Here is a 24,387-nt window from a genome sequence, read left to right as displayed (position 1 = left end):
CTTCTCACCACAGCTGTGCCGACTCAATTGCTTCAATTCCAGGATCGGGTCTGGCCTCCTCATGTATCTTCAGCATGAGAGCTGACCACAGACACTGCCTTGTGGCCTTTCAGCATCTTGATGTTCTGGATGATATCAGTGTCCATTTCTGGCTTGGAGATGGTCCCCGGGTCTGAGAATGGTCCCAGGATCTCTGGATGATGTCTTACAGCTTTCTGCGAATGGACAATTAACTCAAAAGAAAAACAGCCCTAAATCGGGGTCCTCTGACGATGGCAGCAGAAGCCGGACTAGCCCTCTGGAGATGGCCGATGTCTTCTAGGTTAAACACGCTCTGGCACGGCCTGTGCCTTCTAGCTGCAGACCACGGCCGAAGCATGCGCTTGACTGCTTCGCGGAAGCCAGGTTCTTGGGTGGTGTTTACTCTGCTCACCCCAGCATGGTTTGCCTGAGGAATGAGAACTCGGGGTGCCAGAGGTTGTACCAGACACTCTCTTAGGTGAATGTTTTGGCGGCTTTGCGAGGTAGGTTGTTTCGTGTTTTATATATGTGCCTAGGAGGTCCCCCAGCATGCATACTGGGGAGAAGAGCCGCAGCAAGAACGGGCGCTTGGATCTCCTCGTCCCCAGAAGCCCCTCCCCTCCTCTCCGCTCTGTGCCAAGGAGCGCTTTCTTGGTTATTGACCGTCTTCTCTTGCCTTACCCAAAGGGAGAGGAGCCAGCTGCAGGGCAGACGACAGGCTGCTGCAGAGGCAGACCGCTTAGGAAGATCACCCAAGGGGGAGGCCTGCATGTTCCAGAAAGTCACTCTCAGGCATGTGCCCCTAGTGGGGACGCCTGTGCTCCCTCCGGAAGTGAACGTGACCTCTTGCCCTGTTCCCTGGACCAGCGCTTCCCAGGAGAGCTTCTGTGGAAGGAGAACTGTGGGAAAACATGTGGAAGCTTCTCGGGGACACGTTCCTGAATGTCATTAGTTCTTGGAGGAAACATGTCTATTTCCCCCGAGGCTTTCAGCCCGAGTTTTCAAGGGTTGTAACTGCCAGGAATCCTGATCTCTTTGAAGAGGGCCATGCTGTTGACCAGGAAATGGCTTACTCATGGGGCCATGGCTGGGACTGAGTGGAGGTGGAAGGAGAAATCAGTGGGAAAAGATTTACACTCGGGCTAGTGGTGGAGTGTTAGCGGCTAATGAAAGGTTGATGGTTCGAACACCCAAGGGCTACTGGGAGGATGGCCAGGAGATCTCCCGTTCAGAGCACAGCCTGAGGAGCCCCCTGGGGCATTTCCCCTCTGTCTAAACCGGGTGGCTGTTGCCCTGAATCAAGTGGGTGGCCAAACAGCGCAGTGATTCTCACTTACAGTGCCTCTCAGGAGCATGTTGGAAATGCAGCTGGTCAGGCCCTAGCCTGAACCCACAGAATCACAAACTGGGGGTGAGGTTTTATAAATGTCAACATTACGCTTATTGTTAACTAAAATATTTAATATTATTAGGAGCAAAATATGAAGGCTTTACATACAAACCTCATCCACCAATTAGTTTCTCACTTTATGCAGTATGAGCCAGCCCCACAGCATCAACAATTCATGAAACGTGATTTTTCAAGAGCCCCATGGCATGCTGGGTTGTGCTTGTGCTGCTAACCACAGGGTGAGCAGTTTGAAGCCCCAGCCGGTTCCGACTCCCCATGAAGACGTACAGTCTCGGGAGCCCACGGGGCAGTTCTTCCGCATTGTCTGGGGTTGCTGTGCGGCAGCGAGTTTGGCTTTTGTTTTTTATTTCACACCAACAGAGGGGTAACGCAACATAGCTGGGGGTGGAATCTGATGTTGACCTTGACTCTCGTTTTGTGTGTATCTCACACACGTGAACATGTGAGTGTGTGCTCAAAGTATCAGACATTTTATTATTAATAACCTTGAATAGTGAAGGTCTTATGTCATAATGATAGTAATATATTTTAACGTTACCATCAAACAGGCGGGGAAGAGAAGGACCGTTCAGTAAACGGGCTGGCATAATGACAGCTCACTGGGGAAGCGAAATTAGATTCCCAGCTTATTCTTTTCACCTTTAGGAATACCTGATGTGTTTAAAAATATATATAAAATATATATATATATATATATATGAACGTATAGAGGGGCTTTTGAAAGGGAGAGGGGCTTTTGAGTCATAGAAACACAGACTAAATCCCAGAGGATACGAAAAATAACCTGAGAAAACAACATGAAATTTAATTTATGTCTGACAGAAGAAGCATTGCCAGTAGAATTAGAGGTAAGGCCAGCCTGTGGAACGTCTCCCACAGAATTGGCCGTGTTGTGTGTACGTCAAGGGATGCTGCAGTACCCAGGTGAAGATCTACTGCTCACGGAGACCAGAGGGCAGCCATCCCAGTGAAGACTGCACGGAATGCAAGCAGACAGCGCACAAAGGAACAAGCACCCCACAAACCTTAAAGAACCCAACCTCTTGCCAATAAATGTAAATTCACATAACGATTGGGTGTCACTTTGGCCAATGAAATTTGAAGAGGTTAAGAATTGAAGATCGTCCCTCTTGGTAAGAGACTGATGAAAGAGGCATTGCCCTGTAGGATACAAATGGATGGGAACTTTCCAGGAGGTAATTTAGCATAACATATCACAAGCCTTAAAAAAAAAAATGTATTGCCCTTTGACTCAGTCAGTGTTGTTTAGGGGGTGGGGTTGGGGCCTAAGGAACACAAATCTCTAGAGAAACATTCATACCTCTTTGATTTATGGCGGCAGAACCACTGTAATAGTTTTGATGACTCACATTTGAGGAATGGCTAAAAGTTAGGATTTACTCATGGGCTATAATATTCTGTAGTCATTAAAATAATGCTTCATAAATAGTCCAGAGCCCATAGTAGATTATTAAGTGAAAAAGCAAAATGCGACATTTAACTGCAGACTAATTGGTGCAATCATCCTTAGTGAGGTCAAATCCAAACTTGTTTCAGGCAGTTCTCTTCGAACTTTAAGTGAGGGCGAGGTGCCTGTCGCTTCTTAAATAGCTTCTGACTCAAACGCCCCTCTCCATACCTGCATGCCCTCAGTGGGAAATCTGTCCGCTCCTCAGACATCTCGGCACCTGCCTGGCCAAGCTGGGGCATCAGAGGGATTTCTGCCTGGTGGGTATCACATGGACCCTGATGGCACTGCCTTTACCAGCCCGGCCTGCCTTGGTGGCCCCTGTTGTCTATAACCAGAAGCCGGAGGAAAAATCGGCCGTGAAGCTCATTGCTGGGGTTCCGGTGAGCATGGTAAACCTTAGCACCATTACCTGACTTTCTTCTGGAAAGTGATTTGCTTTCCTATCAAAGGAGGTAGACGTGTGGACTACCCCGTTTCCTTCTTCATATTGGCTAGAGAGCGTAACTCCAAATGTGTTGTTAGCGGGGTTTGCATTGGTCCTTGTCACATGATGCACCACACACACACACACACACAAAACCCCCCCCCCCCATGTAATGGGACAAAACACTGCCCTGTCCTACAAACAGTTGTGGATCAGACTGTTGTGATCCATGTGGGTTTCCCTGGCTAATTTGTTGGAAGTGGTTCCAAAGTGATACATTCTTTTTTTCATGATTGGGGACTCAATTTAAGGGGGAAAAATGGAGTGGTTTTCTCATCAGCATACTAGAATAGGCTTGTGTTAGACATATGTATGTCCTCTTTGCTTTTGCTCAATAATATATATCTACATACCTAAATCCATCTATATATCCACATACACACACTGTACCAGATATGTATGACCCATTTAATTACACCTATTCATATTTATTAAAAAGGAGATTCTGTTGAAAGAAAACTCAGCTGTGACATCCATATTTTTGAAGGTATACAAAACCCAGCTTAGTTAATGCAACGTAGCTGCATCAGCAAGTTTTGATCCATCTCAGAAATCTGAGCTCACCCTCATTGCCCGGCCTGGCCTTTTCTTAGCTCAGAACTGCTTACTGGATGTAGAAAATCTAACACTTCATTTAGGAAGAGCGATTCAGTGCTCTTTAGGCGTCAAGCGTTCTGGGTTTTAGCCTCTTTATTGTGTTAGATTTGACCTTGGACAAGCCATCTCAGTTTGTATTTGAGTATCTCTGTCCAGAAGATAGGCAGTTATTCTGAGTAACTACTTACCATCAAGGTAACTGGATTAGTGCTTTCTAAGACCAGCCGTGGTGATAGCATGTGCCAAGGTCCTGTGGTAGGACAGCACAGTCTGATATTGTAAAAACCAACGGCAGCTTATGTGATCAGTGTGCAAAGTAGATATGGTGCTGAGTGACATTATAAGTGTAGGCTGGGGCCAAGTGAGGCAGGGTTTGTAGACCTTGTTGGGGGTCTTAGTCGCCAACCAAAGAGTAATGAAAAGCCATAGGAGGATTGAGGCAAGGCTGATGGATATGCTGTCTCATTTCGTCCTCAGATGGATGTGGCAGGTAATATTATCCCCATGTTAAGCCTGCACAAAAATTTAGGCTGGTAGAGATTAAGTGTCGTACTCAAGGGTACCTGGCGGGTAGTGGTGGGGCCAGAAAACAGACTCAGGTCTGCATGAGGGCAAAGGTTTTATTGTGCCCTCCCTATCAGCCTGCTTCCATAACAAGCTAACAATAACCACAGCTTTAAATGCTTTGAACTTTTAAGATGAAAGATCGCCCTTAAATTACCAAGTGGTATTATGCTGCTGAAATTTGAGTGGTGATGAGAGAGTGGATACGCCGGGGAATTTTAAAAGGCCCTGGGCTCATGGCTCTGGTCCAGCATCATAGCGTTCCTTTGCGTCTGGCGGGGGGCGTTCCACCCATAGCTATCAACACCCAGGGGTTTGATCGGCCTTGGCCAGCCATTCGACACGGTCATTGTCCATAAGGACTCGTTGTCCGAGGAACGCTCCTAAGGTTTGTGCTTTCAGGGATTCTGAACCTTGAAATCAGATCGGGGCTATTCTGTGTGGTTTCGCCGACGCCATCCTCCAGTGCCAAGGTCCTTCTCTCTGTTTTCGCCCTCTTGGGCAGTCCGGTGGGTTAAGCCGGTTCTGAAGAGACTGGCCGAGGAGGTCACCATCTCCATGTTGAACCCAAGAAGCCGCATTCAGGGTTGGAATGGGAAAACAGCAGCTGGCCCTCGGCCCTGAGCCTTTTGTTGATGGCAAGTGTCTGCTCCTTTCTAGTTGACCATGTGGTTCCTGAGCCTGGGACGAGTCTCCTGGCCGCCTTTGACCAGTGGAGGGAATGGGCCGACAGCAAGTCTTGCTGTGACTACTCTCTGCACGTGGACATCACCGAGTGGCATAAGGGTGTCCAAGAGGAGATGGAGACCCTGGTGAAGGACCATGGTAGGTGGTGCTGCCCGACACACTCCCCTGCTGATGTTTCCATTTCAGTCCCTAACCTGGCCCCCCCTTGTGAAGATCACGTACAGAGTGGTTGTAGGTACCGTCGGTGCCTCACCCCTATGCCTGCCTGCTAGCGTGCAGAGAGGGGTCAGGGTGACAGCTGATGCCGATGGGAGGTGGCGCACCCAGTGAAGGCGAGGAAGCTTTCACCGGAGCACATGAGCCGTACCACCTGCATCTGTTCTTATCGGACAGTGACCTGCAGTTGATTGTCTTGAGGTAATTATGTTTAGTCAGGTTGGGGAGTCAAGGCTGTAGTAGTGACTTGCCCAGAGGAGCTACAAATGCTTATCCCCGTGAGATTTCTAGGCACTGTTGGGAGAGGACAGGAGCATGGCATGGACTGCCTCTTCCTGCAGACCCGGGAGACCGCCGACTCTGGGGGAGACTTGCAGGTGATGAGACCCTTCAAACCTGAGATATTGTGCGGTCTCCTTTCAGTTCCATAGAACTTTTGGGGAATCAGGATTCCAGAGAATACTGGAAAGATTGGCAGAGAGGAGAGGCCAGAGGAATCGCCCCCCACCGCCCTATTCTAATTGTTGTGGTTGAGTTGATACACAGTCAAGCACCCACCAGCTCAGCAGTTTCGGCACGTGCAGTTCGGTGGCAGAGTACCTACTGTCTTTAAGCCTGTTGGACATTCTCGCCCATTTTTCTGAGTGGTTCCTCCCACATGAACATGAACTCACTCTCCCCTCCCCCCCTTACACACACAATAACCCTCCCTTTTAGGTGGTCCTCAAAAGAGCACAATGCTCACTTTAGTTAAGCTAACTTATTGTTTGGTTTTAAGACCTCAGGGGTGAGTTTTGACTTAGGGTTTAAAGATCCCTTTGTCTGGGGGAACCTAAGGGGGCTTAGGTGGTGAAGCCAAACCACGGCTTTCCCGAGCCTCCCTGAGCTGGACCACAGATTCAAGTTGGGTCATGTACTGGCTTCCTGGATCGAAGGCTTCGTTGAAGAAGACTTGAAGGGCACTCCCTGGGCATCTCCATAGGGTCATCTGGTGGGAAGTCCCCAGAGTGAGCAGCTGCCGCCTTGGGTTTAAATCAGTGCTCTTCCAAGAGTGACTCTGTGCCCTAGGGCAAGTCACTTCCATTTTACAGCTCTCTCCCGCTTTTAAGATCTCCAACATGAGGGTATTAGACTAGATGTCATCTAAGATTCTTTCCAGGATGGATGATCCACCTAAAAGGAAACGGGCCACCTCTGACCTTTCTCACTTTTGAGACTACCCAGACAGCAAATGGATTTGACTTTCCATGTGTAATCAGCTCCAAAGCCAGCCAGGACGGTTACCATAGTAACTGTTGCCTGGTGAGGAGAGAAGGGCCCGGATGTCAGGAGGCATTTAACTCAGCCGGCTTCCAGCACTCCCCAGGTGGCTTGAATTAAGCTCCGGGGCTAGGAGACTGTCAGTGCGATAGTTTAAACTAGTGATGGATGTTGGGCAGGGCTGTTTGGCCTTGTGTGTTAGACTTCGAGAGCTCTAAATTGCTAAGATGATCATTGCCACATATGCCTATTGCCTTAATGGGCTGTCCCTTGGATAAGGAAGCGTTCTCAAAACGATCAGTACAGAGGGGAGTCTGTTTGTCCAAATGAAGATTTCATTGCAGACCTTCCTCCAAAGAGACGTCTGACTTGTGTTGTGATGTCACAAGAGTTCGTTTTAGGCGCAACAACTTTTAATTTTGATACGATTTTAAATTTAAAGAAAAATCAAGGGCTCAAGTACAAAGCAAAGGTTTTGAGAAAGATGATGGCAACAAATGTACAAATGTGCTTAACACAATGGATGTATGTGTGGATTGTGATAAGAGTTGTACAAGCCCCCAATAAAATGATTTAAAAAAAAAATCACTGGAGTGATACAAAGACCTCCCATGAACCCTAGTCCCAGATTCATCCGTCTTTCACATGTTATCTTGCTGCCTTCTCGTTGTCAACCACTCTTTCTAACATACACGCGTTGTGTTAGGCTGAGTTGTCTAGAGAAACAAATCCAGTGACGGGCATATATGTATACGAAAGAGCTTTATATCAACAAGCAATCTGATAGCAAAAGAAGGCATCCCAGCCCAGTTCAATTCAAGCCCACAAGTCCGATGCAAACCAGGGCCTCTTCAGACTCGAGTGGTGACATGGAACACAGGAAGATCACAGGCCAGTGGGTGCAGAGTTGTGTTGATCCAAGGTAGTCATGGCTGGGCGCTCACAGCTCTCGACATCAGGTGGCCCACGTGAGGTCACCCTTGGAGGCAGAGTCTCAGCAAGGAGGGAGGTGAAGGGGGAGGGAGGGAGGGAGAGAGATCCCCAGGTTTGTCTTATAAGAAGGCCACACACCCCAAGGAGGCATCATCAGGCTGTGACCTGATTGACAGGTTGGATTCCACCATGCACTTCTTATTTTTTTATCCCCCCCACCTCTGTACTTTCATACAAATTCAAGTTGACATAAAGCCATCTAACTACCATATACATGCAGCTATTTATAGTTTCAGCATGCGCGCGCACATGTAAATTCTTAGAACATTCCTAACTCCTCCTGTAGGACTTGATTGGGGTGTGTCTACTGAAAGTCCTCTCAGCCTGCTTATTTTGTGTGTCCACTAGGGGTAAACTCCTTCCTCGTGTACATGGCTTTCAAGGACCGCTTCCAGCTAACAGATTCCCAGGTAAGGAAAGCCAGCCTTTCTGATTAGGCACCCATTCAGCCCACTGCTGGTGTCCTGGGAAAGTGGTCGCCAGTGCCTGTCCCCCCCCCCCGCCCCCGTTAGCTTCCAGGGACTTGGCTGTTAGATTAAGACACCGACGTGCGTTGTCTTTGTGGAGGGTTTGAATGTAGTGTCGGAGCTCTCAGTGCATGCTCTACCAGGCTCTGGGATCTAAGGCTCGTAGAGGCTTCAGAATAGGACATTGTGGCCAAGAAGTTCATGCAGTCCGTCCTCAGCAGACCTGGTGCACAGCTAGGGCTGTCCTCAACCGGTTTTTCTCTCCGCAACCACATCTCTTAGATAATTACCGAGAGTCCTGCGACTCGCCCAGATGAGGCCCAGCGTCGCTCTCAGGTTGATTCACCTGTTGTTCACATGTTACCTTGTTTGCTTTATCATTCTCAACCACTCTTTTCTAACATACATGCGTTGTGTTAGGCTGGGCTGTGTAGAGAGACAAATCTAGTGACATGCATATATGTATAAGAAAGAGCCTTTTATCAACACGTAATCTTATATCAAAAGATATAAGCTAGGCTTATACAAACAGCTAGGCTTAATAGACATAGTTGGGAGGTATTGTATCGTTTCTGATCCCAGAAACGTTGCGGATGGAGGTGATGGTTCTTGTGAGCAGGAAGCTGCATGTAATCCCTGCCTCTGACTCCCACTCTCTGCTCTCAGATATATGAAGTACTGAGCGTGATCCGGGATATCGGGGCGATCGCCCAAGTCCATGCAGAAAACGGCGACATCATTGCAGAGGTATTGCGCTTCCCTCGTGACCCTTCCTTCACCACCTACAGAGCAGGAGATAGGCTCAGCGCGGGCAGTGACTCGTGCAGCTGAACACTGTGGGGACTGCCAGGGTGGACCGGTGGTGCAGTCCTCGGGCACACGGTTGGTCTCGCTGGCAGTGTGAAGTCTGGAAATGGGAACCTGCCAGTGTGCGTGCAAAGAATGGCGAACGGGGGTGTCTTTGTGGAGAGAAGCCACTGCCCTCAACGCTGCTCTGTGGCTTTCGAGTTACGCACAGGTGTTCCAGGCTGCTGCAGAGACTGAGCCGACTCTGCATCCCTGGGGACTGCCGGACGCCTGTTGGGAGGCTAACTCATCTGTCCCAGCTCAGGCTGTTCTGGGACCAGTGTCGTGGAGCCTTCTCAGTATGACCTCCTCGTCATAGTAGAGGAGAATCAGGAGTCAGCAGGACCCCTTTGGCATACCTGTTTATCCCCGTCTATAACTGGCAGTGTCTGAAGTCCAGCGCGCTCTCACAGCCTGGCTTTCCTTAAACATTTCAGGAGCAGCAAAGGATCCTGGATCTGGGCATCACAGGCCCCGAGGGACACGTGCTGAGCCGACCCGAGGAGGTAAGTATCGTTGGCGGGATGTGTGACTCGGTATCTAGTGGGTGGTGCCCAGCACCGAGTTCCTTGGCAAGTCTGGAGTGGGGCTCCCTGGATCCTGGTTTGCTTCCTCTGAGACTCCACAGGTGACACTCAGGCATATGTGAAATGAAGTGGTAGACAGAACTGGTAGGGTAAACCCAAAGACTCCTCTTGGTGGCTCTGATTCTCCTGTTCTTGGGGTAGACACAGATAGGTTTGTGTTGGCACCCTGCCATCTTGGTTAGTAGTTTGACGCCTGGAGCCTCCAAGATCTTAAACACCAAACCCATTGCCCTTGAGTCTGTCCAAACTCATAGCGCTGCTATGGTATAGAGCAGAACTGCTCTGCAGGGTTGCTGAGAACGGCAAGCTCTGGAGGCAGACAGCTCACTTTCCTCCCGTGGAGTGGCGGGTACGTTCAAGCCGCCAGCCTTTCAGTGAACAGCCAGCCACTTGACCATGGCCCCATCTCAATCTTCCCAGGCACCCAGAGCCACTGGACTCTAAAAGTGCTCCTATGTGGAATGCCAGCTGGGAATTGTGTTCTCCCATTGTCCGTTCGCACAGGTCTCCCTCCCTGTGGAGGGAGTGTGAATAGTGAGGGGTCTTTGGAAGAATCCACACTGGGATTTTGGAGGAATAGAGAGAGGGAGGGGGCTGGTCACAGGGTTCTCATCAGACATCGCTCACTGTCTGTTTGTCTAAATTAGATTTTGTGGTCTTTCCATACTTCTTCAGAAGTGTGCTTCCCATTGGGCTCCAGGCAGGGCTCCAGAGACCCCCACGAAAGAGCTTGACGGGCTGTGAGCTGCGAGCTGTGAGCGTGATGAGGGAGCCTTCTGGCTAGAAAAGAACAAATCTAAGGACAGGGGCAGAAACTACCTGGTAATGTTTGGCACACAGTGAGATTGACACTCCTTAGCCTGCTCTTTATACTGCCCCGGCACGAGCGAGCGAGCGAAAGAGAGAGCACACACACACACACACACACACTCTCTCTCTCTCTCACATTCTTTCAGCCCTAAACCCAACAGAGGCTGTCCCTCCCATTTCCAAAGGGGCCTGAAGGTTCCCGTCTGTCCCATCCCTGGCCCCTTTATCCAGCCTTCCCTGGGTGGACACGTTGAGATAGGAGTGGTGGGGCCCATCATTGCTCTCACCACCAGCTTCCTTGAAGTTGGCCCTGGGTTCAGTTTTGAGATCATTTTGCGATGAGACCTTTAGACTGTAGAGCCCTAGAAAGACAAGAGAAAGGGACTCTTGTGGTACTGTTTTTTCCCCATTGTAAACCGTACGCAAAGCCAGCCCTGATCTTAATGTTTTGCCGTTAAGCTTCCCAGCATGCTTTTGAGGCAGACGTTGTAACAGTTTCCTTTGCACAACTCCAGGGGTCCCCACTCCCACAGACGGAACACCCATGGCTTTCTCTTCCGTGGGTCTGCCGTGTCATGGCCATCTTTCTCCCATGAGGGAAATTGGTGGCCGAGAGACTACCGAATATCACAGAACTAGCAAGTCCAGTGTGTCTGGTCCCTCCCCAACCCCTCCCTGGGGTGGGGGTGGTGGTTCCAAGCCAGCTGGGTCCTTGTTGCCTTGTGGCAACACACACAAGGCAACACACGTGGGGCTGGGCTTCATTAGAAAGTTCAGTCTCATGCTGTTTAATTGCACCAGAGCGCAGGAAAGATCTTGCCCTCAGAGACCAGCTGGCTGTCACTTACCAACACCCCCACCCCTACCTCCCTAGCTGGAGGGCCCTCCAGACCCTCTTCTTTCATCTTTAGGACCCTCCTAGGGGGTGCTCTTGCCCTCTCCCATTGTCTGCACCACACCCCCAAATGGCTGTAAACCCAAGATCAGGAGACACTTGCCCTGGGTTTACTAAGGAGGAAAAACACTAAAATTAAAACCACTTTCACAGAGGGAGGCGCAGGCGATCTCTTCTCCAGCAGATGTTGCGCTGAGAATTTCAGCATTTCCCGGCAGCTAATTGTGGAGGCTCCCCTGGGGGCCTGTGGGCTTGAGGGCCTCACTGAGGTGGGAGGGTCCTCTTGCTTCTCCTGCCTTCTGTTTAGTCCTCTCTGGTTTCCAGCGGGCTTAGAGACAGTGTGCATGTTCGTTAGTGCAGGCATCCATCGTCCTTGGCGCTTCCAAGCGACTTCTCTGTGACGGCCCTTGAGGGGCTTCTAAACCAGACCAGGGAGCCTCTCAGTGTCGGAGATGTTAACACACACGCTGGAGAGTCTTTTCCATCCAGAGGTGTCTTTGAAGAAAGGCCTGGCGATCTTCAAGAGAGATCAGCGTTTGAAAACTGGATCACTGGAGAACACCGTGGGTTGGAGTCTCCTTGACGGCCACTGGTCTTCCAACAGCGCCGTCAGATGCAGACGCCAGCCTTCAGCTCCCACCCGAGCCTCTGCCTCGGCTTTCTGTTAAGACGTGGTCAATTTTCAGTTCTGTGGGCGTGAAAGCCCACGTGGGCGGTACAGAGAAGACCCTGTGGAACTATTCCAGGGGACCCTCGGTAGGAACTCCAGCCAGGGACAGACTTTCCACACACAGCACTTAAACTCCTTGACTTGTGCTTTGCAGCCCAGCTACAGGATCCCTGGTGACACAAGCAGTTAAGCACTTGGCTGTTAATCAAAGGTTGGTGGTTCTAGCCCACCCAGTTGCCCTGTGAGCGAGAGACCTGAGGGTCTGCTTCTAAGAAAACCCTACAGGGCAGTTCTCTCGGTCGCCTGGTATCACTGGGGGTTATGGGGGGTGTCACATCTCAGCCCAGCAGCACGGTGCTAGCGTGCATTGGATTTGATAAAAGCATTTTCTGCCACCACTGCCTTTTCTTCCCAACCCTCCATAGTGAGGCTTCCTGGTAAGAGTTGTTCATTTTAGCCGAGAAGATTGACCAGGGCACAGGAGAGAAAATTAAAACCCAGAAGCCATTGCTCCAGATTGCTGGCTGAGCAGATATTAGGACAGAGACGGCGCTAGGCCCTGGGACAGACAGCAGAATGAATCAGAAAAGAGCCCTTTCTGAATGGAGTTTGTGGAGTGGGAAGTAAGAGAAGCCAGGGAGCTCCGGTACAGGAGGGAGCTCCGGTACAGGACGAAATAGGATGGGAGCCATGAGCCTCTGGGAAGGGCTGTGCTTGTGGACGAGGGTGGTGGCGAAGCCTTCACAGGGTAGGGGAGTTGGCACCTGGGCCTTCAGGACTGGCATGGCCAGGAGAAACAGGGAGAGGAAGAGGGAAGTGGACTTGGAAGGCAGTGCTGGCCTCACCCTTGGTTGTGCGTCCCTGGCCAGCTCACACCCCTTGCTCCAGCCCTGTGCCCGTTAAGCAGGCAGGTCTCTGTGCCCTAGGCTTTTCCACCCTGGGGTTCCAGCAGACTGCCAGGCCTTTCTTATGCCGCACTGTTGGGTGGGCTTGAACCTCCAGCCTTTAGTTTGGATAGCAGTTTCCACCACCCAGGGACACCTGAGTGGCCTTGGGCACTAGCTGATCTCATAAATCTCTGCCAGCTCAGCCCTCCATGCGCTGCCAGGAGGTTTCTTTTCCAACCAGGCTGCTTACAGTGCATGGCAGTGGAGGTGGACATGCTTCTGGCCTCCCTGTTGTCACGAGGCAGGAGGCAGGCAAGCGTCCACACTCCATTCTTCTTTACCTATTCTGACAATCACCGTGCTCCCAAGACGCTTTTTATATGCTGGCTTTGGTAATTCGTTGCAAAGGCCCCACAGAACTCACAGACAACGCTCACATTTAGGGGGAGACTTCTTAGGGAAGTTAACAGGCCCAGCACACAGTAAGGATGCAGTCATTGGTCTCCTCAACCAGCAGCCAAGTCTCTCTCCAGTCATTTGTCTCTCGACCACGTGGTCCCTTGGCCTTTGCCTTCATGGGCCAGGAAGCCAGCCCATCTGTCGCTCTGACTCATCGTTCCATAGTCGCGGGTCAGATGAGGAGAAGGCACCCCGTAGTCTCAGCTCTGCCCCTCTGAGTCTCCGTGCCACAGTTTCTCGTGCCTCTGCTCTAGGCCTCCGCCACTTCAAACAGATCTGGAACCTGCTCTTCCAAATGGTCCTGCAAGGTTTCTCTTTGCTGCCATTTCCAGGATGGCTCATCCTTATAGGCAGCGGGTGGTAACGAAAACGGACCCATCTCTCCTATTAGTGTTATGCAGGCTCTGTTTACCTAGTCCCACCCAATTATTTGGTGGTGTTACAGACTTAAGTAGAAGAAGTCATATCAAGAAATTTCACAGCACCACAATACTACTTTTAAAGAGAGCCTATGTAAGTCACAGTTAAGTGTATATAAAAAGGTTAAACCATTCTTACCAGAGGCACAGAAGGGTAAGACGTGTATCCTACCAGGACCCAGGTGGAACATGGAAAACTAGAGTAAACTGGCCTTAACTTCCAATGAGGTAGTATTTTAATTCATCCTGTAGCCCAGCTTGAGGTCCCTGGCAGGGTTGGCTGAAGGTTGAGGACTCCTGCTGACCTCACAGCAGATGAGTGAATCCAGGCAGGTCTATGCCTGAAAACGGACTTCCTTCCCCCAGAGCCAGCCTTGATGGAGGCAGGTGTCGGTAGAACTCAGATTCTGCTCGACTTACCCTCTGATGAGGACGATGGTGCAATCCAGTTTGATCAGGGCAGTCCGGGTTTCTGCCCACTGCTCCCATGCAGCTGTTAATAGCCATCTTACAGAAAGTGTCTGGACAATAAATTATATAGACACTACACAGCTGGAAAGTGGAGCCCTTGTGGCACAGTGGGTTATGTGTTGGGTTGCTAACCACAAGGCCAGCAGTTCAAAACCACCAGCCGCTCCATGGGAGAAAGATGAGGCCTTCTACTCCCATATAGCATTACCGTATCAGAAACGCACAGGGGCAGGTCTGCCTTGCCCTGTAAGGTCGTTAGGAGTTGGAATCAACTTGATGGCAGTGAGTAAGTAACAGCTGGGCAGTGATGAGGGTTCTAAAGCCAGTTGTGGTCAAGCCAACCCCTACCCTTGACCCCACGTATGTCCCAGTAGAGCTGTGCTCCCAGGGTTTTCTGGGACTCAGTTTTCAGATGTGGATGGCCAGGTCTCGTCTGAGGTGCCTCTAGGTGGACTTGAACTTTTGGGCACAACCGGCAGTGTTAGCTGTTTGCTCCACCCAGCGGGTCTGTGGGATTTTAGAGGAACCTTTCCCAGCCTGAGGCGAAGAGGAAGTGCCCCTTCTGTATTGCCCAGGCCACAGGCATGCTGCTGTAACTGGAGCCTGGAGGCAAGGGAGGGCTTATCACTCAGTTATTCAAGGAATTAAAAACATTTGGATGCTTAATGAGCTTTTCCAAGAGCCTTTTGGTTTTGCCTTTGGAATTCTTGACATCTCTCTTCACATAGTTGATGCCGGGGAAGGCCAAATGTGAATGAAGTTGTTTTCATTTCATTAAATTAGATTATCAGCTAATGCAATTAAAGAATTTAAATCTAGGCCAAGCTCCCGTGAAGATGTGGCTCTTGCTAAGTTCATTCAATTAGGAGCTCAGTTATTTCTTGGGAAAAGTAATAATTCTTTATGGAGCAGCCTGGCTTTAACAGTAACATCGAATGAAGTCATGCATTTGTTCAACATTAGTAGTAAATATTTTGGCACACCTGCTCAATAACAGGCATTATGATGTTAGGAATCGGGAGGGGCGGGAGTGGGAGGGGACTAAGTAGATAGTGGAGGGGACAAACCCAATTAGATCCAGTTCCAGTCATGGCAATTTGCCAGCAATGGGGGGACAGCGCAAATTACTGTTTTGCTTTATTTTCCCCCTTTCATTGTAATTTTTATTTAAACTAATTTCTTTTGCCTGGTTTGGTCATCACTGAAAATCTGCCCAGCAGAACATGCCATTTCACTGTGCAGTTCTGTGCCATTGATTATGTTCTTCAAGTTGCATCACCATCCTCATCCTTGTCTGAAGTGTTCTTCCCTTGTTAAGACAAACTCCCTGTCTATTTAACCTTTAGAGAGGTTGTCAAGGGGCACAAGGGTTCTGGAGACCTGCAGCGCCACAGTTTAACCTGCTCTTTCGGCTGCTCATTAAAGACACTCATTGTGGATTCTTCTGAAAGGTCCTACCTGACTGGGTACTGAACAGGGATCAGTTGGAATCTTGTGGGGGGGTGGAAATGATAATCATCCCCAGTCAGGGAAATGATAATCATCCCCAGTCAGGCCTAAAGACCCAGATTCTGAGAGCAGCTACTTCCTTCATGGCGAAGCTCGTACCGGGCTGTGGCAGGCCAGTGGCAGCCTGACGTGTTTTGCACACAGGGGCCCTTTGATTTACACAGATGTCGTCTGCTCCTTCCTGCGGGCCCTGTGAGGTTGCATTGTTCTGTGGGCCATGATGCTTCGCTCATGGGCGTGTGACCCAAGCCCAGCACACAAACAACATCCCTGCACATCCTGGCCCCAAGACCATGTCAGCAGAGTGAATACGCCGAGTCAGAACAGTGCTTCCTTGCACAGTGGCTCTCAAATGTTAAGAAGCATTTTTTAAAAGTCCCCAAACCCATTGCTGTCTGATGGACCCCGACTTGTAGTGACCCTGTGTAGGGTTTCTGAGGCTGTAACTCTTTATGGGGAGCAGAGAGCCCCATCTTTCTCCCGAGGAGTGGAATGGCTAGTGGGCTGGAACTGCCAGCCTTGCGGTTAGCCTCTAACACTGAATCCACAATGGCACCAGGGCTTCGCGCCAACTCCTCATGACCACGTGCCTGCCAGAAGGTTTCCCTGGCTGCTTTTCTGGAAGTAAGTCACCACACCTTCCTTTCAGGGCACCCGTAGGTGATGGGGTAGGCATTGGGCTGTTAAGCTCAAGGCCAGCTGTTCAAACCCACCAGCTGTTCTGCAAGGGAACAGGGAGCTGTTTGCTCCCTTCAAGAGTTACGGTCTCAGAACCCCCCTGGAGGGTCCCTGCATGTCAGGGTGGACTCGATGGCAGTAAGTTGGAGCAGACTGACTACCCACCTCTTGGTTTGCAGGCAAGCCCGTTAACCATCTGCACCATCCAGGGACTCTCGCAGCCACTGAGTCCATGCCGGCTCATAGCGACCCTGTGGGACAGGGTAGAACTGCCCCGGTAGCTTTCCCAGACGGTCACTCTGCGGGAGTGGAAAGCCTCATCTCTCCCCTAGCATTGCTGAAACCCACCCGCCGCCATCACGTTGATTGCCACGCACCACGGCCCTATACAACAGGAACAGATCTGCGCGGAAGGGTTTTTGAGACTTGTAAGTCGTTAGGCTAGCAGACCACCCCCACAGAGCAACCAGTAGGTTTGACCCACTGACCTTGTGGCTAGCCACCGCTTTGCGCTGAGCTCAGTGTCACCCGCGGTTAAAACTCCCGGCTGAGTCCCACCTGCGGAGTGGCTGATTCTGTAGGGTCCATGTTGGGGCCCGAGAGTGCATTTCGAGACCATCCCAGGCTGAAGTTGCGGGCGTGCTGACCACGCAGAGAGCCACAGTTTTAAAGCCAGGAAGGCGGTCCCCATCATTCCAATGAACAGATCGTGACTAAGAGGGACAAGCCACCACCCTCGAGACGCAGAGGGGGCCCCCGGGGCGCCCGCTCCATATTGCACTGTGCCCGCGTGTCATGTTGGCGGTGGGGGACCCGGAGACGGGGTCGTGTTCTCACACGCGCGTGCGTTTTTCCAGGTGGAGGCGGAGGCCGTGAACCGCTCCATCACCATCGCCAATCAGACCAACTGTCCGCTCTACATCACCAAGGTCATGAGCAAGAGTGCGGCGGAAGTCATCGCCCAGGCCCGGAAAAAGGGTGAGTGCTGCGAGGGGCGGGGGCGCCCCCCACCGAGCGGTTGCTTTTCCAGACCCTCGTGCCAAGTGTGCCACTTTGATCATGTCCCAGCATTAACCTAATTACAGTGAGGCGCGCCCGCCGGCTCCGGTTTCCTCCCTTTGTTCCGCTGCGGCGGCCTTGCTCGGGTCTATTTAAAGCCGCGTGCAGCCCAGAGTGGGTGGGCAGACACGTTGGACGTAACTGGCCACAGTCTAACTAAACTGGGCACACGCGCAGATGGCGTCACTCTCGTCTGCCACGGCAGCCTTCTGGGCTTTACGCTGCAGCGTGCTGCTTCCTCCATGGCTGGTTATGGTTTCCGGACATGGTAAGGAAGGGAGCCTCGGGGAGGGGGGTTTGCCCTGCACCCCATCCCGTCGCCCGGTTACTCTAGCACTTCCTGTCAATCAGCGCTTCCTGGATGCATCCGTATGTTCTCTGCCGCGGGTGGGGCTTCTGTTGGCACATCCGTGGAAACTAATTTACTAATTGCAGCTTCCAGCCCCTATTCCAGGGGATGCTCTGTGGAACACTGAGTCAATTATGCATGCAGCCGTGCCTTGCTGCAGCCCGCTGCTTGTGCCCTGGCTGGGGGCAATCCCACAGCGCGTCTCGTGATGGAAATGCGGCTCCACGTGCAGAAAGCCTGCTAGAACAGACCTGGCTGTGACACTGCCCCTTAGACTGCTCTGACCATGGCCCTCATAGGAAGGAGCGCCCCTCCTCTTCTTTCTTCCCCTAGTGTGGTTTCCCCAGCTCTCTCTCTCTAACTCTCTGGGTCTCTATCTCTTCCTCTTTCTTATTTATTTTCCCATCTCTGATTCTCCATGTTTCTCCTTTTTCCTCTTGATTTCTGCCTAGATTTCTCTTGGTTTCTTTCGTGGTCTTTCTGTCTGGATTTTCAGATCTTTATATCCATCATCCACCCAGTCATCTATCTATCATTCATCCATCTACCCATCCATCTATTCATCCATCATCATTCATCCATCTATCCTTCATCCATCCATCATCATTTTCTGTCCATCCATCCATCCATCCACCCATCCATCTATCCACCCACCCATCCATCCACCCAACCACCCACCCAGCCATCCATTCATCCATACATACATCCACCCACTCATCCATCCATCCACCCACTCATCCATCCATCCATCCACCCATACATCCACCTACCCACCCATCTATCCCTCATTCATCCATCCTTCCCTTCCTCTCTGTCCCTCTGTGCCTTTCTTTCTCTGTCAGTAATGGATTCCGTTCCCAGTTATGACTCACCACCTGGCTTTCCACCAGACCTGAGCAGCATGGATAATGTGGGTGACTTGGAGCAAGACCTAGGACAGAGTGCTGAGTGACCACTGCGTCCGGTTGTGAGAACAGATGACAGTGAAGTCTAGATGAACTGAGCAAGCTCCAGCCCCTGGTCTTTAGGGCTCTCCTTGGACTTACCTCCTCTTCAGGTGGCTGCTGTGGTCCCTTTCTGAGACCTGGCCTCTCCTGACAGCTGGAAGGAATTGCATTTTTGAAATGAAAAACATGAAATTAAGGGATTTCAGAATCAAGGGAGGCCTGGTGATGTAGTGGGTTAAGATTTGGGCGGCTGACTACAAGGTTACCAGTTCCATATTACGGACCACTCTTCAGGAGAAAGATGAGGTTTTCTGCTCCCATACAGAGTTACGGTCTTGGAAACCCACAGCACAGTTCTATCCTGCCCTGCAGAGTTGGACTTGACTTGGTGGCTGTGTTAGCGTGTGTGTGTATATATATGTATTTAGAATCAGCTTTGAGTTGGTTTGCTAGGAAACACCTGGGCACACCTGTGACTGGTCACATGTGGGCACTCAACACTAGTCTACTCGCAGCTTCATATGCTGGGGCCTTGTTTCCTGAAGCTGACCCCACATCCATCCTTACCGGGCTGGAGGGGGCCACCCGCCAGCAGTGCCACACCGGAGGGAGGGGGAGCTGTGGAACTAGCTCTGGACTGAGTTGGGGAGTCAGGCCACAGGGCTGAAGCCCCCTTCCCTGTTCTGCACCTCTGTGTCTTTATTCGATGGGGCGGAGCTAGGCCGGGCTATTGGACAGTCCCTTTCTGCTCTCACAGTGTGACTTGGTGCCCAGTGTCGCTCTGTGTGGTGACAGCTTTGTTACCCTGTGTGTATGGGGTGGGACTTCTTCCCTCTGCTCATCTGGGGGCCTGTGGGTATGAGCCCACCAGTGCCCCCGCTGTGGTTTCAGGTGGCTCTTGCATTCAAACTGTCACTGTTAGTCCCTGGCAGCCTGAACTTGAGACGAGCCTGTCTTGCCAGAAAGGACTTGCTGGTGCATTTGGGGCCTCATACGGAATGGGAGGTTCATTGCAGGACCCAAGAGGTCTTTCATATCTTGCTTGAACTTAGTAACATTTGTCAGAGAGTCAGGACAGGGGGTTGTGGATCGGATTTGACTCTGCAGTCCATGCTGCGATTGGGACCAGATCCTCAGGTGGCCAGCTGTGAGGCCACATGCCACCAACACCCTGTTAATGCCTGATGGGCTTGCTCATGCTCTGCCAGTCTCTGTCCCTTCTCTGCATCTCTTGGGGCTCGGTGCTTCAACAAACCTGGGAACGCTTGGCAGGGTGTCAGCTTGTGTCTTCCAAACCCACTGTCATCCAATTCATTCTGACTCATGGTGCCCCTACAGGACAGGAAAGATTAAGTCTTTACAGAAGCAGACATTGCCACGTCTTTCTCCCATGTAGCAGCTACTGGGTTTGAACTGCCAATCTTTTGGTTACTAGCTGAGTCCTTTAACCACGTTGCCACCAGGGCTCCTTCAGCTTGCATAAAACTCGCTGCCATCAACATGGTTTCGACTCATTTCGACCGACCTCTGTCGTTTTGTTGAAGCTGCAAGTCTTAAGTCTTCACAGGATTAGAAAGCCTCATCGTTCTCCCAAGGAGCACCTGGTAGTTTCAAACCGCTGACCTTGCAGATAGCAGGCCAGTGCTCAGCTCACGCTGCCACCGGGGCTCCTCCAGCTTGCCTAAGAGGGCTCCACAGATGTGATGGGAGCTGTTAAAAAGCAGGACCCTGCCCGTGGCAGGAATAGCACGACCATGTACCTCTCGTAGTGATTCCCGTGTGTCTCCACACACAGAGCCTGCTGGCCCCCAGTGTAGGGCAGGAGGGGCCTAGACAGGTGAGGGTAGGAGCTAAAATGCTGATAACTATTTTCTCACATGCCCACTCAACCCAATTCTGGGAGATTGACAGCTTTAGGGCCCATTTGGGGCAGTTGCCCTCTGCCCTGTAGCGTCATCAGAGTCGACATGGATGGCATAAAACAACACTTGACCCCACACAACTGCCTGGCCCTCCCTTGAGAGAGTGACGTATGCTGTTGCCATTCATTCTGTGTCGCCCAGGAGGATGGCATCCATCCCCGTTTTCAGATAAGGAAGTGATACAGCCATGGTCAGCATACCTTGGGCAGTTCCTGCTTTTGAGAAGAACTTCCCTTGGGTGGATGTAATGGGCTCCTACCATGGAGGAAAGACCGAGTGCCTGGCTCTGGATCTTCTGTTGTTGGGTGCTTGGGTGCCGCCGTTTCTGCCGTACAGCGGCCCTGTGTGCCTACAGCAGGCTTGCATGTGCTGCAGCCGGCACCATCCACACAGTCTTCTTTAAGCCTATGGTTGTAGCCACTCCTTCAGGTCTTCGTCTTTTCCTCCGACCCTCTACTTTATCAAGCATGATCTCCGTTTCCTGGGGCTGGTCCCTCCTGATAACCTGTCCCAACTCTCTGAGATGACATCTCACCATCCTTCCTTCTCAGGAACATTCTGGCTTCCGAGACAGACATTTGTTTGTCCCGGGAGGCTGTGGTCTCTTCAGTGATCTTGGCCAGCACCACAGTTGACATCCCTCGATTCTCCTGTGGTCTTCTTTATTCAGTGCCCAGCTTTGGCATGAATAGGAGGCAACTGGGAAAGAGCCAAAGCATGGCTCAGATCAGGCTCACCTTAGTCCTCAAGGTGGTATCTGGATCCTCTAGCACGTGGGAAAAAACCCTGATTCCAGACTTCTGGTTAACTCTCTTTCCAGCTGAAAGTCCAGCACCACCCCAGGAGTTCTCAGTTCCCAGGACTGCCCTTTGTCCATGTGGAATCTTGCACGGGAGCCTGCTGATGCCTCCCATGTGTGGATAGTAGCATGTAAGCGGTGCCCAATGACCTCCTCCTGCTCACTCCCACCCTGAACCCAGCTGCCGAAACCTCCAGAACTATGATGGCTGCTGAGAGACATAAGCCCCCAGAAATCCAGCCTCCAGACAAGACCCTGTGGGCTTCTAGTCATGACTCCAACATGACGTGCACAATGTGGTCCTGAGGCCCCGGTACTAAGCTGCTCCACCACCCGGCAGCCTCCTTCCCAGACTCCAGATGGAGCGTGGGCTGTGGCCACTTCCAAGGCTCCCTCCTCCGAGAGCCGTCCTCACTTGGGATGCGAGGGGCCCTGTCCGTCTGTCCGTCCATCCATGCTCCAGGTCAGCTTTCGCTGTGTTTTTGCAACTGCATGTTGAAATGCATGCCAAGGATTTTTCAGTTAGTCCCACTTTGGATTTGTCCTCCGGCTTCTTGTTCGCAGGAAACGACCTTACAAGTTAACTGGCAGAGCTGGGCCGCTGTCAGCCCTTTCTCAGCCCTCGCCTGTCATTTCATGCTTGGTGTGAATGAACACTACCCGCTAAGCCTGCAGTTCCCAGCCGGCCGCGGTGGGAGAGCCTGCCAAGGGCTGGCCTGTGGGGTGGGGGTGACATCTTTCAGTTTAGACTCTCTGGAGAAGAGAATCATGAGGGTCCAGCAGCTGCCAAGAAAGCGTCAGCAGTGTGTCCCCAGAAGTGCAGGAAGGCCCATTAAGCCAATTCTCTGGTTTATTGTTATTGCTGGTCATTATTGCTGGCATGCAGTGACATGGCACTGTGGCCTGACCGGCCTCCATCAGCTCACCCTTAGCTCCCTCTTGTTAATAAGATGGGGAGAGAAGCGGGGGAGGCTCTCTCTGTCTGATCCTCTGATCCGGGAGCTGGGAGGCAGAGGCTCCGGAGAGGGCACCTGGGCTCCCCCTGGAGGTGGAGGTCGGCCTTAAAAGAATCTGGCTTGCGTTCACTCCCTGCGTTTCAGAAGAGACCTGTGTGTGCAAGGGCAGGTTTTCAAAGACGGTGACCTTTCTGAAACACTTCACCAGGCATTCTTCCTCAAGTGCTTCTCGGTGCAGTTGAACCTCCAACCTTCCGTTTAGCGACCGAGCCGGAGCATTTTGCGCCAGTCAGGGACTGCAGGGGCTTGAGATGCAAGACGGCTTCACTCCCTGTTTGCCTTAAAGCACCTAATCTGAACAGTTTTTTGGACGTGTAATTCCCATATCGTACGGCTCGGTGGCTTGAACATACTGGGAAGACGTGTGCAGTCATCACCACCACCTATTTTAGAACCCCTTTTTTGCTTTTTGAGGCTGAAGAAAAGAAATAAAATCCAAGCGAGGGCCTTTGGCTTCCTGGGGGGATCTGAGTAGAAGAAAGCAGAATTAGGAGCACGCTGCCTCTCCTCCAAGGCCCCCCTCGGCCACCCCTGTGTTAGTGTGTGTGGCCCAGGCCCAGGAGTCCTGGCTCAGCCAGGTCTAAGGAAGTAGGGTCTGGCTGGCCAGCAAAGACCTTGGAACACTCTGCCCTATTTCTGGGGTTTCCAGCGGCAGAAGGTCAAGTTCCTCCTCCGGTAGAGGGAGGAGTTGTAGGCTCTGGCCTTGGCGTACCCTGGTCTTTGATGAGGGGTGCATTTCCAAAGCCCGCAGTCAACATCGCTCAGCTGGACATTCAGGACGCATTGCGACGAGCATCCTCTCCCCGTGCTGACCTCTCCACAGGCAGGGCTGCACAGCAGATCCAGAGGGGGAGAGGGAGAGAAGAGGTGGAGAGGCTATAACCGGTTCAGAAAAGTCCTGAAACTGTTTCTATGTTGATGCCCCTGAGGACTTCCAAATGATCGGCAAGCCCTTCTTCCCTCCCACCAGCTCTGCTCTCTGGAACCTTCTCATTTCCACCACAACAGGCTGGCTTGTTAGTTATGTGGTGTTTTTTTTCACTTTCGGATGTGCCGGCCGGTGTGTGCAGCCACCCAGCTGGCCCTTTGGAGCACATTCTGGCTGGGAGACTTGGAGTGGTTCGGAGCTCCCGGGGAGCTTTCCTGGCCATTCTGAGCGATGCCTCCTGTCTTCACTGGGGCTTCCATTAGTCGGCACTTCTGGGTTCCGGAGCCAGCCTCCTGCTGGAGGACTGAGACTGCGTTTTTGAAGTGAGCCCTGGCCCTGCCCAGCCACACTCCCGGCCTGAAGAGTAACTCCTCTGTGAAATTCCTGAGGCTGGAGGGAGCAACTCCCCAGAGCCAGTGGCAGACTGAGGCAAGGAGGGCGATAAATATTATATTTATCAAGTGACAAGGCCCTCAAGAAGGCTGTAGAGAGGAAGAGCCACACATTCCTGAGTGAGAAGTATGTGGCCTAAGAGCTGTCTGGACTCCCTGTATGGAGAAAAAGGGTACTTTGGCTGCATTGTTGAGGATGGTGGATTGGACTCTGATGGTGAGGAGAGAGGTGGATGCCGGGTGGTAATAAGCTGACCTCCATTCCAGTTCTGAATGCATTGCTAATTAGACCACCTGATCAATAGATTGTATATTTATTGAGTGTGCCTACTGGTATAGTGGTTACGTGTGGGCCTGTTAACCGTAAGGGAAGCAGTGCCAAACCACTGGCCACTCTGAAGGAGCAAGATGAGGCTTTCTACTCCCGTAAAGAGTTAGAACCTTAGAAACCCACAGGAGCAGTTCTACCCTGTCCTGTAAGCCCCAAACCAAACTCAATGCCATCGAGTCGATGGCAGCTCACGGCCACCTTGGAGGACAGGGTGGAACCACCCCTGTGCGTTTCAAAGGAGG

At 51.5% G+C, this 24,387-nt stretch overlaps 1 protein-coding gene across 2 annotated transcripts in view; it reads left to right on the top strand.

Moving 5' to 3' along the window:
- The window catches only part of DPYSL2 (dihydropyrimidinase like 2), a 149,778-nt gene that overhangs the window by 109,424 nt on the left and 15,967 nt on the right, over positions 1–24,387 (top strand). For both annotated transcript variants that reach the window (XM_004707614.3, XM_004707615.2), the window contains exons 4-8: positions 5,209–5,373; positions 8,053–8,114; positions 8,838–8,918; positions 9,455–9,523; positions 17,260–17,380. In XM_004707614.3, the coding sequence (XP_004707671.1) occupies positions 5,209–5,373; positions 8,053–8,114; positions 8,838–8,918; positions 9,455–9,523; positions 17,260–17,380 (498 nt within the window). The remainder of the gene's footprint in view (positions 1–5,208; positions 5,374–8,052; positions 8,115–8,837; positions 8,919–9,454; positions 9,524–17,259; positions 17,381–24,387) is intronic.

This window comes from Echinops telfairi, unplaced genomic scaffold (assembly GCF_000313985.2).
Source record: "Echinops telfairi isolate 266 unplaced genomic scaffold, ASM31398v2 ScPeMD7_9;HRSCAF=40, whole genome shotgun sequence".
NCBI lineage: Eukaryota > Metazoa > Chordata > Mammalia > Afrosoricida > Tenrecidae > Echinops > Echinops telfairi.
The sequence above is the reverse complement of the archived record's forward strand: the minus strand, read 5'-3'. Positions and strand labels throughout refer to the sequence as shown.